The sequence below is a fragment of the Pinus tabuliformis genome, chromosome 5_2 (assembly GCF_031772625.1).
Source record: "Pinus tabuliformis cultivar Carrire ecotype Pingquan chromosome 5_2, CPIR1, whole genome shotgun sequence".
Classification (NCBI taxonomy): domain Eukaryota; kingdom Viridiplantae; phylum Streptophyta; class Pinopsida; order Pinales; family Pinaceae; genus Pinus; species Pinus tabuliformis.
The window spans coordinates 816,458,572-816,478,048 of NC_142306.1; the positions used below are offsets into that span (position 1 = coordinate 816,458,572).

A 19,477-nucleotide genomic window follows, 5' to 3' on the forward strand; every position below is an offset into this window, starting at 1 on the left:
ACCTCGAGCAAAGGATAATGAGAATACTCCCTCCCACGTTCCAGCAGCCCGATTTGGTTGTAAAGTAGTGATGCTTTTTAACGTAACACATGCATCATCCAAAATGGCTATCCCAATGATCCAAGACAGAATTATTCCTACTTTTAAATATTCAATAAATAACAAACCTTTTCGATCCAAGGGGTTATCACATGGATCGCTTTCCCCGGGATTGGTTTTCAGGTTAAAAACAATTAATTTATGATCACCGACCTCAGACTGATCCGTATCCGCGCTGCGTACGCGGAGGCCATGCCATGGAGGGACCCGGTATCCAATAGAAACGCAAATGCTGGTAAGGTACTTTTTCGGACGGTGTGCCCGCTAGCTCACACGGCATTGAATGGGTGCTTATCGTTCGCACATTCCCTAAAAAAACTATAATTTACACAGAAGAATCACCAAAGTTCTAGTGGCTTCCCACGCTTCCACCTGCGAGACTCTTCAAAGAAAGGTATTAACTCTGCTAAGATCGAAGAATTTCGGACAAATTCTGATCTGCGGGTGCGTCCAACACCAAAGGAATTCGTCACCGACCTTTGATTGAGACCTCTTCATGCCGCGCAATCTGGAAGTGCGACGGGCTTTTCTTCGGATCTTTAACAGAAACTGGATTTAAATGAAAAGATCTTAACCAGCAGAGTCGTGCGACGGACTTTTCTTCGGATCTTTAACAAAAACTGGATTTAAATGAAAAGATCTTAACCAGCAGAGTCTTGGACTTAAATGAAAAGATCTCAACAAGCAGATTCTCGGATTTAAATGAAAAGATCTTAACAAGCAGAGTTTTGGAATTAAATTAAAAGATCTTAACAAGCAGAGTCTTGCAATTTATAGATCTGAGGGAAGAACTGACGGAATCACGATGAAGCGATTTGTGGTTCTGGTGCTCCTGCTGCACTGTGCTTGCGTTCTCAGCGAACGGAGATTTCCGACGGGAATCGATCGCGGGGCAAAAGCGGCGTCCGGCGGAGTTGACAGTGTGGCTTCTACTATGGGATTCATTGTGAAGCCTACTTCGGAGAATTGGCCGCGGCGGGATTCGAACTCGAACCTGAAGGCTAATAGTTCGTCTACGTGTGAGGAAAGCTATGGATTCTTGCCCTGCACCGAGTCTGCGTTGGGTAATCTGTTCCTGCTCGTGGTTTACGGATACATAATGTTCGTGGCGGCGTCTCTTCTATCGGATGGAAGTGAGCTTCTGCTGGTTGTGATGGGGCCTGGGATCATCGGAGGCTTGTTTCTGCCTGTGCTCGGAGCTTTTCCAGATGCTCTTCTCATTCTAGGTAAGTACAGTTTCTTTTGGTATATTTCAACTTCGTGTGTTTGATTTGATGCGATAACCAGATCGTGGAAAGCTGGGGGTTTGTTTAATTACTTGTAGTTAGGTGGAAGGAATCAGTTTAATGAATTATGGTTAATGTTATTAGATATTTAATTAGTTTCGTATCAGAAATTTCTTTAATTAATTTTTATGGAAAATAAATTTTGGAAATGAATTCTTAAATTTATTTGGGAAAAAATATATATTTATAATATCATTAAATATATTTGAGAAAAATATTAATAAAAATAAAGGCTATATTAAGAGTTATGTACGATTAAAAAAAGCTCGTTATAATGATGATACAACAAAGTAATATTCGTTATACGCGGCTTCCCTGCGTGGAGAATAAAGGCTTTCTTTTGCCAGACAGCTACCTTGTCGGTTATAGTTGTTTCTCAATCTTTCATGACCTCCCTGTACGGAGACTGATGCACAATATTTTATGTTTGTTGCTGTTCAACCATTGTTTTTTGGTTATTTGGGAAGCTACTAGCCTCGATATGTATATGTCTATACATCTACGGAATGTAATTTCTTACTATTAATAGAAATTACGACTTTTTCTATGAGAAAAAAAAAAAGAGTAATAAAAGATGTTATATATAGAGTGAAATCATAATAATTTGGTATAAAGTATTATTTGTGGTTTGTTAATTGTGAAGTAAAGTTTTATTTATTATTATTTTATTGTTGTTATTATTATTATTATTTAATTTTAAGGTCATGATTAAGTACCAAATTGTTGTATGAGATTTTTTTGTTTGTGGGATAAGGGACTTATTTCTGTTCAACGATTTGATTCCTAAGTCTACAGAAACATACATATTCTACCCCCTTTAGTTTTAAACTTGAGATCTTTTAGGAGGAAACACATACTTTTAACACATACTAAGTCTACGAAAGCATACATACTCTACCCCTCTAGTTTTAAACATATAATCTCTTAAGAAGAACCACATAGTCTTAACACATACTATTAATAGTGAAATAAAATTTCATTCATCATTTTTTAAGATGTTTAGGTTTATTTTTTTTAATTTTTCTTTTAATTAAAATTTATTACAGTGATGACATTATATAATAAGAAGAAATGTTATATCCAGAGTGAAATCATAACAATTTAGTTTAGAGTATTATTATAATAATAATAAGAAATGTTATATCTAGAGTGAAATCATAACAATTTAGTTTAGAGTATTATTTATGGTTTGTTAATAGTGAAATACAATTTTATTCATTATTATTCATAACAATTTAGTTTAGAGTGTTATTTGTGGTTTGTTAATAGTGAAATACAATTTTATTCATTATTATTTTATTGTTAATAATGAAATAAAGTTAGTTTTATTATTATTTTGTTGTTTAAAATGATTTTTTTTAAAATGTAAATGCTTAAATTAAGGTGGGATAATTTTTCTTTTTTAGGTTTGAACAAGGTGATAACTATGAAACTCTTAGCTTTTGCTTTGGAATTCAATGTGCTTTCACACCATGAATAGTTACTAGACTTTTGTGAGGGAGCTTAATCATAGTGAACTAATCGTCCTAGGAGTGGCCTCCTATAGTGCTCGTTGTTCAACCGGCACTAAATTCAAATCCCACCTTCTCATGTCTCCTTTGGATTATAAGTGAAGGTTGACACATACGAAAGCTTGATCACACATGGTTAATTTATTGAAATGAACATCATTTATCAAGATGAGTATTATTTCAAGTTATAGATACAAGGAGGAACTAGTCCATTATTGGGCCAAATTTAAATATATGATTGATTGTTTCGATTTCTGACTAAAAATATAACATTTAGATGGTAAAATTCATAGATTTTATGTAGAGGCCAAGGGGAAGGCAATTTAGAAGCATGAATCAAATGAACATAATTTTTTTAAGGCTTAATGAAAATGTTTCCATCTAAAATGGAACTAATATAATTAAATAAACTATTGGAAAGTTACTTTTAAAAACTTTGATTAACTCTTATAAATTTAGAGATTATTCACTATTTCTCATTAACAAACTTATTTCTTAATTTTTTTTTAAATATCACTAATTTTGTTTGGACAAAAATGAGTAGTGATTTTATTAAGTTTGTGCCTAGTCACAACAAATACACGAGGTATTCATTACATTGTCATTTTTTTGTGGGATTTTCTATTAAGGTAATGACTAAATTCATGGGAGACAAATCGTAGTGTTTTCACAATTATTACAATTGTGTCCTTCTACATGTTTACGAGTGTAATTTTTACATATTGAGAGCATAATAGTATGCAGAAACAAAACATTAAGCTATTTGGGAGGCTTTTGGAGCAAAGAGTCCACTTGGAGTTGGGATCCTGAAGCCTTTGCATTCTTGCTTTTCTTTATTGGATTTACTGCGTCTAGTGAAAGGTGGTTCCATTGCATTCAAGGAGGAGGATTTTTTCAGTGTTGTCTCCCTTACATGATTTTGCATGTTGCCTTAATTGCCACAACTTTCTGGTAAAAGTTGGGGGTAGACTTCTTAATCTCCACGTGATCGGAGAGCGTAGATTCCAATGCTCTTTTCTCAAAAAATGGATCTGAATCTAGAGGGTCGACCTGTGAAGGGGTTGCTTGTTCATTTTTCACTGACGTTTCTACGTTTCCACGATCCTTATTTGGGGTTTCATCCATAGGGAATCTTCATCTTGTTCTAGATCTTGAAGAGCCTCAAAAGAGTTTTTGTTGGGGAAAGGTTCTAGCATTGGTTTCACTTTAGCAGATTTCTTTGGGATTGCATCCTTGTTTTGTTAATTCCTTCTTCACTTTGTGTTGGTTGGAAATTGGATTTTTTAGAAATATAGGCTTGGGCCTGCTCGTCTTTTTTTCACAGAGGACGGTTTTTGGTAAAGTGCCCATGAAAAACCTATTTTTTTCTTTCAACTTAGGAAATATATCACTAAAAAACCAACACCTACTAATAATAAATTTGGAGAGCACACCTAATAAAAAAACATTCTTTCAACATAATCCATAATTCCTAGTTAAGCATGAAATCTAAGATCATCAAAAATAATCCTTCATCTTTACAAACTCCTAAAAATTAAACTATTTATTCCAAAAATTATATTCATATTAAACAATCAAATACAATGATCATTTAGAAACACAATTCTATAAAATGTGTTACCCTATTACAAATCAATATCCTTATAATAATAAGGTTCATTTGATATCCAAGTAATAATAATAATATTACTATTTTTCAAAATCACAAGCATGAATACAATGACCATTTAAAAACATAACTCTATAAAATGTGCTATCCTATTATGAATCAATATCCTTATAATAATAAAGTTCATTTAATGTCCAATTGATAACAATAATATTGCTATTTTTCAAAATCACAAGAAGCAAGTGCACATAATAGTCTTCATTATCCTTATATATAAAATTAGAAAACTTTCATCAATTCATATACGAGGAATTAATTTTTATATTAGAAAATTGTTATAATTTTATTAAATAATGATAATATAATAATTTTAAAATATTAGAATTGTCTTTTCTAGTTTAGAAACGAATATGTCTACATCTAGGATACGATGAATGAATTTTTATTTTATCTTCATAATACATAAACTTTTAGTCATTATGAAGTTAATGATAGCTACTTGAGAACTCTTAGCCAAACTTGAAACTAATTGATATATCATATTGCACTCAAATTCTAAAATTTTAATAAGTCTTTTTCGCTATAATAGAGTTTCCATTATTATTGCATCCATTATTATGATTTTCCGACTAAGCATGCATTTCTTTGTGGCAAAGGAAATAGAAGTCTTGTTGCCTACTAGAAGGGCCTCTTATCTTTGCAAGACGTGACATATTTCTGTAATCTCCCACAAAAGCTACTCCCTCGATAGTTATGATTTTATATGCTTTCCAAGCTTTAGAAAGACAAGAACATTGATTCCAATCCCCCTTTTAAATTCCTCTGTTAGAATTGAAAACTACTTAAATTCCCACACACATTTAATACTAAGAAACATATGAAAACAAGGTATAGTTGGATAATTACTCTCAAAATCCAAGCAACTAGCCTCCATTGCTACCAAGGCTAAAAATCTTTGCCTCTCGGTAAATGCCAAATATATGCTGAGAAGAGATGCTCTAGAGTTGTGATTATACTCATGGGTGCATCTTAGAAGGTTACCACCCAATTAAAATGGGAAATCCTTGTTGGAACTCTAAAGTCCTTTTATTCCAAATGTACCTGAATTCACAATAAAGCATGATTGAAAAGGTTGCTCCTCCATCATATTTTGTTTGCATGATGGTAAAAGTTATGATGGCCTTTGATTTTTGTCCTCCCAAATTTAATCTGATATGCCACCTAGCTAGGATAGTAAATGACATGCACACTTTGGATTTTCATTCTAATGACATTAAGGAATGGGGAAAAGGATACCACTCCTTTGCAATACCTTTAATTATGAAAAATTCCATAACGATATCCCACACATCCTTAGCTTGTGAAGTGGTGGTTTTCCAGCGAGTAAAAGTGGTTACCACTGGTTCAACGTATAAAGGCTGTCTCGAGCAGTCCCTGTCGCATGATGTGTCAGCGAGCACTTTCTGGCGTTTATCCACGCACTGCAGTGGCATAAAATTGACGGGACATGTAGCTACATTTCAAAATATTTATTTGAATAATAATAAAGTAGATTATTATAATATAAAAACTATATACCGTTATAGTGTAATATTTAGTTCTTCTAAAATTAGAAGTAGAATTAAGTCATAATTATTTCTTTGGACGAATCTTGCCACTACATCCGGCCATGGGACCATTACAGGCGTTCCCTCTGTCCAAAAATCGTAATACTGCAACACCACTCAAAAAGTTCAGAATATTGTCAGAGCCGCTGTTAACTTTCAGCGAGCAATTTCTGACGGTTGTTTCAGATTGTATAAAAGGATTGCATGAAAACCCGTGGAATCCGCGTTTTTAATGGTGATTGGGCCCGCAGCCCGCAGGATTTTCGCCATCGGGTATTTGCCTGTAAATCTGTTATGTCACCGTCTGGGCAAGTACAAGAACGTATTTTTGACAGTTAATAGTTTTCTTAAAACGTCATTGATTTTTGTCGGTAGTCTAACATGTGGCATAGTTTGCATCCTATTTTCCAATTCTAAGTACTTTTTGTGTAAGGTATTACTTAATGGTTATTGTATATATTATGTAAATTCTAATGACTAAGTAATTTAGGATTTGATAGTGGGTAATGAAGTATTAACTCTGTATACATGACGTTTATTATTTTTTATTTTGGATAATTATATTTTGGGGTTCATGCCATTTCATATTTAATTAAGATTTTTCTAACAAAGAATGTTTTATTTTTATTAAGTTGATGTTGGAGATGGCTTATTTTTTTTTTTTTTGGAGTATTTACTCTCGTTTACGCTCTGGAGTATTCACTCTCATCTTGAATTCTGGAATCTATTTCTCTACGATTAATTATAATGGTGTGTTTTGCCACTCACGGTGTCTCAATATGTCTTTGAGCATCATCTCCTCACTAGAGTCTTTGTTTTTGAGTATCATCTCCTCATTAGAGTTGGGTGCACTTGGAGCTTAAATTGCAAGTTTCCTTAATCTCTCCTTCATTTCACATTCTCTCTTTTGAGATCCTTGATTTCTAATTTCTTTTCTTTCCTTTATGATGCAAAATTTAGCCTAACCATCTCTTTGTCCCTCGTAGCCATCAACTTAGTGGATTGAGCAATGAGCTCTTATTCCCACTTGTTCGTTTAATAGCTTTCATATTTGTTCTTTTAGTATCAAAACTATTCTCACGGTTTTTTAAAACAAGCTCACTAAATTATTACCACAAAATTTGAGAATGAATGCAATGCTCATGAAATTGCACTCTCATTGACACTAGCTTCTTAAAAAACATCCTTTAATAAACATCTAAAGATTAACAAAAGTTGGATTCATAAGAAAGCACAATTAAGAAACCATGCAACTATTAAAACCACTAGAGTTCGACTCTGAAATTGCTAACTAGATGAAAGGGATAGCTCTGAAGTGGATATTTTATTTTACTAAAATACCCCCTCATGCAGTCTGTTTAAGAGTTGTATTGGGGTATCTATTTTTGAGATTGTTGGAACAAGGAAACATAAGGTGGTGATCACTTTTTCATTTGTTATAATGTTGACACTCTTGGAAAGAGGTATAGTAGAATTTAAAAGTTTTAAAACTAAAACATTTGGACAATTACATGTTGAGAAGTAAGGTCACTTTGTCATGCCCTAAGTCAATCAAATTAACAAACTGCACAAAAAATAAAAGCACAGGGAAAGATAACTAAAGACAATTCCAGATAAAAGATAATTATACAAGTGGAATCTTGGGATCGAGACGACTAACCAAGTTGGCTGAAACAGTTAAATAGTTGTAAATGTCTACTCAGGGATATAGATCTGAATGTACTCGATTCTATGGACTAGTTGGTTGTTGAGGATATATTAATACAAGTGTGCATTTGTTGGCTCTCTACTACTTTTATATTTATTCTCTTCCATGTAATGCACATAACTCTTTAAGTTTACTCGATGTTCCATCCTACTGGTGATTAATGCATACTTTTCGCTAGATTACAACATTGGTTCCATTGTTGGTAGTGTTTGACTAAAGTGTATACAATATGCATGCATAAATGTTAATATTGGAATAGATACAAGAGTTATGGGAGAAAAACCTTAACTACCTGAAGATTTATGCGTGGAGAAACCAACTATCTATTGCAGAAGCTAGAGCACACTTTTTCACTAAAGCACATTAAAAATTTATTGAATTGGTCCCTGTTTAAATAAAGAAATATCTCGACCACTTCCCTAATGTGACAAACAAAACTTGACAATTGACTAAATTTAAAGTTAACTATCGGAGGAAGAACAAAATTGCATGAGTGGGTGGATAATATATTAGATGACTTCTACAAGGAGAAAGAAATAGAAAAGTGCACTTCTATTTAAAAAATTAAAGCAAGATTCTTTGCCGAATTTCAAAACAATGTAGTTTGCACCATAATTGTTTTATTACATAATTTTTTCCTCGACAAGGGAGTCAGTCATATAGCCGAATACAAACCACATCTTACAACCTACAATATACTCTGACAGATGTAAGCGGTAGGCTAATTGGGAGAAATTCTTGATGCTTAGTGCAAAAAGACAAATAAAGTGTGGGATTATTTCTTGAGCAAATGAAAATATTTGTCGAAATCACCCTCACCGACCAAGAGAGTCGAAATGACGATGGCGGGGGGGGGTAAATGTTCAAGAGAAATAAATAGCAAATAATAAAAGGAGAGAAGTAAAAATATATTGGTTGTCAAAATGAGAGGAAGATGGCTAGTTGCAATGACACGAGAATACATGCTTGATAAGGAAACTCGAAGGAAGACCCAAGCACATATGTGAAAGTACAAACAACCTACCTATATTCAAAAAATAGAGAGGGACAATAGACAAAAGGAGCAACAAGAAATATGGGATGAAAAATTTAACTATAGATTAAGAAGTAAAGAAGTTCGAGAGCGAGAGATCAATGATGCAAAAAGCTCCTCTTAAGGTAGCAGAGAGCACCCAAAGTTGAAAGGCATAGCACCGAACACTCCAACAAGAAATAATAGTCTATAGTTAATCCTTACTAGGCATGTAGACATTATGGAAATTGATGACTCTAGGCCAATGATTCTGCGATACCCTGTCACAGGTATATCAAGTCCCATTATTAGAGAATCCCCCCAACAAAGACTACTTATTAATTCAAATTCGTCTACAATTTGGTATAGACAAGGCAAACATTAAAATATGAGAGACTTTCACGAAATTGAAATACCTGCAGTTAACCAAACTTGGACATACAATGAAGAAAATGAAGACATACATCTCCATATAAGAAATCTCATGAGCATACCCCCTTTGCCACAATTATTACTTGTTGAAGAAGAGAAAAATAGAAGTCGAGACGATGAAGACCCTAAAAAGCACTTGTTTGTCAGTGAAAATTTTTGGACACCTAATGATATTACAAATGAAGATAAAAAGATGGCACAATTTGCAACATCTCTTCAGAAGAGATCTCTAACATGGTCTATGAATTTCACATAATTTCTTCTCCTTCTTCAAAGCTCAGGATGTTAAAAATTTTGCAACTCAAAAGTTAAATGAAATCAAATATAGACCAGATGAAACAATAAGGGAGTATGATAAAAAATTTAATGATTCGTTAAGTCAAATCCCATATAATTTTGATGAAGCCCTGTTGGTTTAGTGGTATGTTGTTGGGATATTACAAAATATCTTAGGGTCTAAGAACGACATGAAGTCTCGTCAGGTGAAGAAGCTTTGAAAATGGACCAATGTATTGAAATAGATGATGACTCTCAGTCAAATTCCTCAATGATTGATAAAAAATTAAAAGAAAAGATTGAACAATTGTGGGAATCGTTGTTAAGCTCATCTTGGTATAAAAATAACCTATGGTGCACTAATTACAGGAATGATGGCACACCAAGGACAATTGTAAATTTGTAGACTATTTTGTTTAGGATGTTTGTTGTGTTCAAGAAGACACATATTGTGCCTTATGTTAGATTGTGTCAAGCCATAATACTAGAGAGTGCTAGTACAATATAAGGAATATAAAACCTAAATGGTGAAACCATATGCAAAGATAATACTGATTCCACACAAAAATGCCAATTGGATAGAAAAAACAAGCCTACTTATCATATTATCTCTCTCACACAGGCATCTGATCAACTTAATGACCCAACTACACAAGGAGGAAGACAAAACAATAGAGGAGGATTTGTTAGAAGATGATGTGGATACAATGGACGAGGTCGAGGCTGGGGAAGGGTCTACTGCTTCATGTGTTGGCAGGGGAGCCATGTTGTAACACCCCCTTATTTATTATAATGATGATTGTGATTATAACGCTAGCGTGGAATGATACGATTGGTTGGATATCTAATTAAAAATATTATTATTAATTAATTAATGTAATTGAAGGTTGGATAGTCTTACCAATCCTTTGTCTGAGGGAAGCTTTCCGCTCATATGTTTTGCTTGAAGCCATGACCCCTACTAGCTGAATTAAAAGATGTAGTTATTAGTGGTGTGCCAGTAGGTGACACCTATTTCATGCTTGTTGGGTACGTATTGCATGTTGTGAATACACCCATACTCACATGAGGAGGGAGAAAGTGGCAAACCACCACTTGACACCTAGCAAAGATGGAATTGGATAGAGGAAATTATCGACATTTCATATTGGGATGTGAATGAAACGGAAGGGACACACTCATGGGAGGACACGAAGGGACTCAAGGAAAAAACAAAGAAAGGTAGCTTAGAAGAGATATCACAAGGTTTGGAAATAGGAACGGAGAGGTTCTTTGGGAGAATTTTTTTGGACTTGTTTTAAGTCTTAGCTTACTAGTTCTAGTCTCTAATAGAAGGCATTCAAGGCTAGTGTTGATTGACAAGCATAATGGTGGATCATGGTACAATTGATTGGGGCAGAGCTTGAGCTGATTATCGAGTTGTAACCTGGAGTTGGTGCTTCGTGACCTTGAGCTTGTGCTTTATGACTATGGGCACCAATTCCCCTGATTGTGTTTGACACCCTGTCGTTTAAGCCTATGTGGATGGTGTGAAGCTCAATGTATGAAAGAACCATTGGTGTGAACTTCCCTAGTGCAAGAAATTCCTCAGACTTGCAATCTGGCTTAGGGGTGGTTAGCAACAAGAAAGGTCCTAATGTAGTTGACCTATGGTGGGGAAAGAGTGGAAATCCCTCCTTTAGTTTCCAACTATCTTAGACCATTCAAATAAGTATTCTTGGATTATGCATGATAGCCTATAGATTGTAATATGTCTTATTGGAATTTATGACCAATGATTAATCTTATCCCATTTATATAACTATGCATGATTCACTATTTAATCAAGGCTAACTAGCTAACTTGTGTATTTGTGGTGATTACGAGTTGCTTGAGTTATGTACATGCAATTTTTTTATCCTTTTGTAGGTTGCTTAATATGTTTATGATGGAGGGTGTGAAAACGATACAAAAACTAACTTGTTACCGCATATGTCTCAGTACCTTATATATTCCTAAGTTGGGTGGCTTACTATTGCAACCATGTTTGTGGGTCATCTCTTTGGTAGATTAGATTATGTGCTATGTGTATGGATTAGTACCAACTCCGGATGATTGTTGAGATTTTTGTTTTTTCATAGTGAGTTGATGTTTTATATGCCCTTGTGATCATGATAAAGTTATGGACCTATGTGCAGTTGTTATCCTAATGGTTTACAATGTTAATACATGAATATGCATAGTTGTTTAATATGCCTCAGCTAACTAGTTATGGTATGAGATTTCTCTAATGTACCATGTTGCAAATATCATGGTTCATTACTTTGTTGAAGGCTGCAGACTCCCTTTGAGAGGAGGAGGTAGTCAAGTGCATCGATGCTTGAGGTTCCTCAGTTGGTATGATATGGTATGTGGTTTCATTTACATTCGTCAAGAGTTGAGCTATTTCCATGACCATGTATGACTAATTGAGACATCTAACTAGACTGTTATGGTGAAATAGTCTGGTTTGGATGCTGTGAGAATTTATTGCTACCAAAAGACTAGTCAAGCTTGTTGTTAACATGCTATGATATATTCTTGAGTTGCAGGGTTCTTATATGATTATTCTTGATTAATTAACATGAACATTTGTTTTTTAATGCTTGTGATTTCATTATATGACATGTATGAATGCCATAAATATATGTTATTTAAAGGATGCTAGAAGGTATATGGTCAATGATGTGTATGAAGGCTTTACCAATTCAGTTAAAGTTGTTGTGGCCCGTGCAATGTCATGGCGGTGTGCTATTATGATTAAGGAGTTCGTTGTTGACAAATTGTTGAAGGGGCTCTTTGTGTGCTTGAAGACTTGGTTAATAACTTCACTTCATGAAATCAAATGTGCATATCACATTGAAAGACTTATGTTGGAGCAAGGATTTTCTTTATGTAAAAATATTGACACTTGAGTGACGCTTGGTCATGAACAAGTTCAACCAAGACATTAGGCATTAAGTATGGGTGTCGTAGTGGATCGGGGTTGAAGTCGGGCCAAATGAGCCTTGATAAATTATAAAAGAATTCACAAAAAAAATCAAAGGAATGGAGAAATCGTGGATTATACTAATCCTTGCTATAATCACCATTTATGCCACTTAATCACAAATTTAGAGAGGATTAAGCGTTAATGCAAAGATTAATGCTTAATCCCGTGTCACACCCATTGTTGGGCGGTAACATGTTGAAGGATGGGTGCTATAATAGAAGTTTTGTGACTGGCATTTTTCCATCACATGACGAAGTGAAGTTACCATTGTGTTGCACATAGTTTGGGGCTTGGGCCTCCTCCGCATCTTCGCACGGAAGCGTGATGGCACACTAACATGGAGGCCTGGTGGAAGGACAAGTGTGGACACCCTCGAAATTCTATATAATGGGATTCATTGATTTATGAGGAGGACTGGGGCTCTGTAAGACCCCCTAACTTAGGTTGAGGTGGAAGGCACCACAGAGGCTGGGTATGACCACCTGGAATGTCATATGTAACTCTGGTTGATGTGGTTAATGACATGGGATGAGCACTGATGTGGCACATTGCCTGCGTAACATGTGGTAAACGAAAATGGGATTTTTAGGTGGCCAATGGGGTCGGTTGTGGATGACACACAGAACCCTCAATAGATGCCACATGGTAGGGTGACATTATCACAATGTTAATGTGGTGTCAGTAGGGTAGGTTGGGTGCAGAGTGACAAAAGGTGCGACGTCAATTTTTGGCGTCGATTGATGGAGAAATTTTGATCACACCTTTCTTCTAGTGTTAACAGTATATGATGGTGTCCTAGGGTGGTGAGCATGCTTGACAGAAATCACGTGATGAATATTTTGTCATCAATTAATGCAACTTATGCTCTTAATCTAGTGCTTGGATCTATTGTGGCCTTCCCGTGTTTGGGCGCAATGGTGTTATCACGCTGACGAGGATATATATGTGTTGAAGTGGCGTGCAACATGAAAGTGCCACATATGCCACTTGGTGAGCCAAGTGGAGAGTTGCTTGATGTCACAAGGAACTTAAAAGGTGGATCTTTACATGACCATAACTTTCGATTTGAGTATCGAATCAAGATAAAATTTATATCGCCAAAAAACTTTTGGCGAGCCTAATTCAAAAATGATATCAAAATTTGATTCTGAGAACTTTTGAGATTTGGGATCTTTATAACCCCATCTTCATAATGAGACCATGGAGGTCGAGTTAATTGAAATTAACACCTCCCATTCAAAATATTAAACAAAAGAGTTGTAAATCTCCTTCAAACTGCCCCAAAGCAAAAGGTTTTGAACTAAAAAAACCTCCATACCAAATTGGGAATAGGTCAAGGAAACATTCTAGGAAATCAAAAAAAAGATTGACCTTCCAAAAGTACTGCCCAATATCTAAATATGAAGCAACATAGTGATACAATGTAAAAGGCGGTCGGTTTTTTCAAAAATGAAGTGGGACAACAAAAATTGACGAAAGTTAACATATTAAAGGAATTTTTGGAGTTATTAAAAGAAGAAAAGTCAACATGTTCTTTGATCAAACTCCTCCCTATATTGAAAGACTATAACGAGGAGAGGAACCAGAGTAGGAACTTGCGCCAACTATCTCAGGGTAAACATTTTGATGACTATGACCCTCAAGTAGTCCTTGGGATAGATGGATATATGATAAAACAAGACATAGTGGATTTTGGATCACCTATGAATATCATTCCTAGGGAATCATGGATAAAACTAGGAAGACCGACACTATAGCAAACGACTAACTACCTCAATCTAGCAAACTAGAGATTCATAGAATCCATTGGAATGGTGAAGAAAGTAAAAACATCAATCATCGAGATTCTGACTTTTGTTGACTTTGAGGTAATCAACTTAGTTGATGGGATATTGGCATATCTAGCTCTGGTTGGAAGACCATGCGGTTAGAAAAATGAAGGCAGCAATTTCCCTAGAAAAAGACAGAATAAAATTAAAGGGAAATAAGAAAAAATTTATAAACCTTGGGTAGAAGCCTAAGAGAATGATGTAGAAATAAGGGGGTTATAGTTTCCAAAATAGCCCTTTTGTTGGCGAATTTATCTGTGTCTTGGTTATTTTTGTAAAAAAACATGAAACAACTTAAGAAATTAAAATTTTGCAATAAAATTTTTAATCTCTTTTAAAAATATTTTTCAATTTACTGCCAAAGCCAACCACTAGACGACAAAAGTGATCAACTATTAAATTATGAGCCTAAGCTAGAAATAAGTTTTGGAAAAATGCATAAGCCAACCACTAGACGGCAAAAGTGATCAACTATTAAATTATGAGCCTAAAGCTAGAAATAAGTTTGGGAAAAATGCATACGCTTTTGCATGTGTTTGATCCCAATACTAATTTCCAAATATAAGATGTTTCTTTAAATCTTCAACGACCTTTATTTTAATTTAAATATTTAAATTTAAGGATTATAGGATTAGCTCATGAGAAATTGGGTTGTGCCATTTATTTCTTATCAAAATCTAAATAACTTTATTATTAAATATGATTTGAAAGTTATGCTATCAATTTAAAAAAAAAAAAAAAATTATAATTTTATATAATTCTTAATGAGAAGTTCCCACGTACTGATTTGCCCCTACTTCAGCACAGCCGAGACTTTCAGTACAAAGATTGAAGCATCTCTGTTCGTCGACATTTTTCAAAAAGCTTGAACCTTTACCAAATCTCTTGCACCTTAAGGCACTAAAGTAAAAGATGCTTTTATCTCATAACAGTGTTCTTCCTTTTTAAAAAGAAATACAGGTTTTGTTTTTTTTAATAAAGATTTTGCTGGTTTCGTTTACCATCAAATCATTAATGATTGAATTACTTTTCTTATCTTATTCATTTAAATAGATTAAAAATTAAGATTTTATCTTATTCATTTAAATATATTAAATAGATTCAACATTAAGATCTTATCTTATTCATTTAAATATATTAAAATTAAGATTTTATTTTATTCAGTTAAATATATTAAAAACTTAATATTTTATTTTATTCATTTAAATATATTAAATATTTTATTTTATTCATTTATTGGTAAGGAATTGTTGGGTCGTTGTTTTGTTGTGTGTTGTCTTAATAATCATATATTTCTTTCTCTCAAACAACGAAAGTTGTATGGATATTTATTTTTGAATGCAACTTCTTGTATGAAGTAAAGGTTGTCAACAATGATTCATTTTAGTGCATTTCCTTTTAAGACCAATGTTTATTGTTAAAATATTCCGATACATAGGAAATAGTTAAGTATAACTTGGTCTCGTGTAGAGTTAGGTAAAATGTGTTTTTTACTATGTACTTTTGTAACTTACAATTGGACAATCACGATATGTTTTAGATATGAAGTGATTCGATGGTTCATTCTTTTCTCGGTATTACCGACACTTGATACGTGGCTTAACACTCGATTGGTCTATGATCTCTATTTAAAGAGCATGAAAGGTTACTTGTAAGGTGACCATTCATGAGATAAGCTTATGTAAATTTCCATTCTTTTATTAATAAATTGCCTGAAGTGGCAGCGTTGGCTCAAGTCGTGGATTGTTTCCCTCTTTGAGGGTTTTAACCACATCAAGAATATTGGTGTATTGATCTGTGATGTGTTTGTAAACGGTGTCCTTTGGTGTTCTATCCGAGGAACTTACCCTGAAAATTCCTACATGGTATCAGAGCTATTTGAGGGTTGCATCCGTTGGTGATCCAAATCCGAAGTCGGTACAATTGCATCCCATTGTAGTTTTTTAGATATATTGTTTCTGAATGCTTTCGGGCCAAGATGACTGCTCTATTGTGTTAGGAGAATTTGTTCCAGTGAGGAGCCCCTTTCGTTTCACGTAAAATGGTTTCTGGTAGCCCTAGCTACGTCATTTTTAAGATGTGGAGGTATACAGTCTTTATTTACAGTGTTAGTTATTTATCTCTTTGTTTATTTTGGTTTATTTAGCTCTGTTTTTTTATTACTGGATCTATACCTTTAATTTCTGCATATGCTCTTTGCCCGACGACTCTGTGCGATCTGGGCAAATCAGAAACAGAAAGGAATGATTTTTTCTCATGCGTATGTTCTTTTCTGTCGTGCCTTAGTGTGATATCGGAAAATTAGAAACATTGAGGAAAATATTTAGTTTTCGGCGAAAGCTAACTTCAAGTCATAAGGTTTGTTTTTTTTTTTGCATGTCCGTGTTGGGTTATGTGGTTTTTTTCTTATAAAAAAAATAGTTTTTTCAAGTAAGCACGCACCCCAAATCTTCAGTGACTAAAAAAAAACCTTCATCTTTTCCAAAAATTACTAACCTTTTAAACTAGCTCACTTGGTCCAAAGTTACTTTATGAGAATAGAGGTATTGAGTTCAAATCTTTCTTTTTGTTGAGTTACTCTCTCAAAAAACATATGTAACTTATGTTTTTAAAGTTACTTTATGTAAAAGTGTTCTCACCCATTATAAAAAATGAGTAACTTATAATTCTAAAGCCTCTTTATCTTTTATTTAAGTTACAATTTAGTGAGTAGTTCATAAAATACCATTGTAAAAGTGACTTTCACTTATTTATAAAGGCGGGTCAGATAAAATCTTTTTTAAAGTGAACTAATTAGATTAAGTTTGGAAAGGGCGTGGGGATTTTTTTTTTAAATATAACATTATCATTCATTTATGCATATTCACGCTCTTCGTCAACATCTTCAACAACTTTTCTTCAAAAAGTCATAACTTCTTCATCCAAAGACCATTTTCAGAGCCCTTTTTTTTAATCAGCCTAATTTTTCGAGATCTTTCCATTGGAACACTTAGTTTCAACATCTACAACTTTAGTTTCTGTTAAAATGGAAATTTCGTTCCAGGTTATTCTTGACAACACCAACTACTTCCAATGATGGTCCTACATTGTGGATTTACTTAGAAGTAAAGGTCTTTACATAATAGCTTCAGGTCAAGAAACTAAACCTAAATATGAAGATAAGACAGCCAAATGGGAAAATAGGCAAGATCAAGCACGTGGGTTAATAGGGATGTTTATTTCCCCAGATCTTAGATTCCATATCGCATAACTTGATACCCCTAATGAAACAATGAAACAACTCACTAAAGTTTTTGGAATTAAAAATTAAATTAAAGCCCATCAACTCGAAAATGAGTTCTTACGTCGGAACCCAATAATTTTTCTTCTATTGAAGATTTTTTGTCCAAGTTCAAGACCCTTAGACTTCTCTTGGAAGGTGTTAAGGTTAAGAAAGAAGATAGTAGCTTTATCTATTTCATTCTTACCAAGTTGGGACCAACTTACTCTGTGTTTGTTTCCACCTTCCATTCTACTAGAGAAGCCTTCATTTCTTAAGGACAAGACTACAAGTCCCCCTCTTTTGATGCCTTTTGTGATTCATTAATAAGAGAACAAGAAAAATTCTTACATATTGGTCTTCTTAATATTGGAAACTCTTTTAAGAAAGCCTTAACTGCCCAGTAACAATCAAATTCAAAGAATTCTAAGAAGCAGTATCCTAAAAAGGGTCCTAAACCAAACAAGGGTCATAAGCAATTTCAGTCTCGAAATGAAAAATCAATTCAACAAAATGATAAGACAAATAAAAACTAAGGGAATAAGATTGATAGACATTGCAACTTTTATAATCCAGATGGCCACTTAGAATCCAAATGCTTTAAGAAGATGGAAGCCTTAGAAGCAACAATGAAGAAGCATAACATCCATTTGGAGCAGTCTTCAACTTCAACTTCATCTTCAGGAATAAAACTTTCTGCATGTGGTTGTCAAGCATCTCGGTCTGGTTATGCACTAAATTTATCTTATTTTTCTCATTCTCATGAGTGGTTCATTGATTCTAGAGCTTCTTATCACATGGGAAAAAAAAGCCATGTTTTCTTCTTTAAATGATTGCAACACTAAAAATATATATGTTGGTGATGATAGATCTCTTAGTGTTGTAGGGACTGGAACTATTCATTTAGACAATGGTCAATTTAATGATGCATTATGTGTTCCAACCTTATCTTGCAACCTTCTATCTGTATATCAGATAACTCATTCAGATGAAGGTAAAATCGTTGAATTTTCACCGCATGATGTTGTAATTAAGGACCTAAGAGATCCTAGACAGATTTTAGCTACTTACATTGTTGATGATTTTACAAGGTTGTATACGTTTAACAACTTTGGGTCATCAACTCTTCCCTCGGTATTTGTTTCTCATAATGATGAAGTGAAAAAACTTTGGCATGAGCGATTTGGTCACTTAAACTATCACTCCCTTCAAAATCTATGTAAAGAAAATATGGTGACAGGTCTTCCTATGGTATCTTGCAGAGATGGTGTTTGTTTTGGATGTGTACTCAGAAAACATCATCATGATAGTTTTGAAAATCGTGCCTCTTGACACGCCTCAGCCCCTTTACTGCTTTTGCATAATGATTTATGTCGTCCACTTCCAGTTGTTTCATTCTCTGGCTACAAGTATTTCTTAACTTTCATTGATGATTTCTCATACGCACTTGGGTATACTTCTTAAAACTCAAGAGTGAAGTCTTTAACATGTTCTTGGCCTTTAAGGTCTTTGTTGAGAAATAACCTGGACATCAAATTCTTAAGCTAAAATCAATTAATGGCGGAGAACATGTTAACAACAAATTCATCAACTTTTGCGCTGAGCATGGAATTCAAATGCAACATACTGTTCCATATACTCCACAACAAAATGGTGTAGCTGAAAGGAAGAATCACACCTTAAAGGAAATGGCTAATTGTATGCTTCAATCTAAAGGACTTAGTCTTAATTTTTGGGTAGAAGCAATTAACTTTACAAATTACATAGTAAATTGCACCCCTACTAAGGTTTTAAAGAATATCACTCCAGAAGAAACACGAAACTTAATTAAACCAGATG

The 19,477-nt window shown here is 34.2% G+C and overlaps 1 protein-coding gene across 1 annotated transcript in view; it reads left to right on the top strand.

The window, feature by feature from the left end:
* Window positions 1–406: 406 nt before the first annotated feature.
* LOC149161807 (sodium/calcium exchanger NCL2-like) overlaps window positions 407–19,477 on the top strand; it is a 227,013-nt gene continuing 207,942 nt past the window's right edge. Inside the window, exon 1 of the mRNA XM_089437051.1 lies at window positions 407–1,325. Within this exon, the coding sequence (XP_089293177.1) occupies window positions 905–1,325 (421 nt within the window). The 5' untranslated portion in view covers window positions 407–904. The remainder of the gene's footprint in view (window positions 1,326–19,477) is intronic.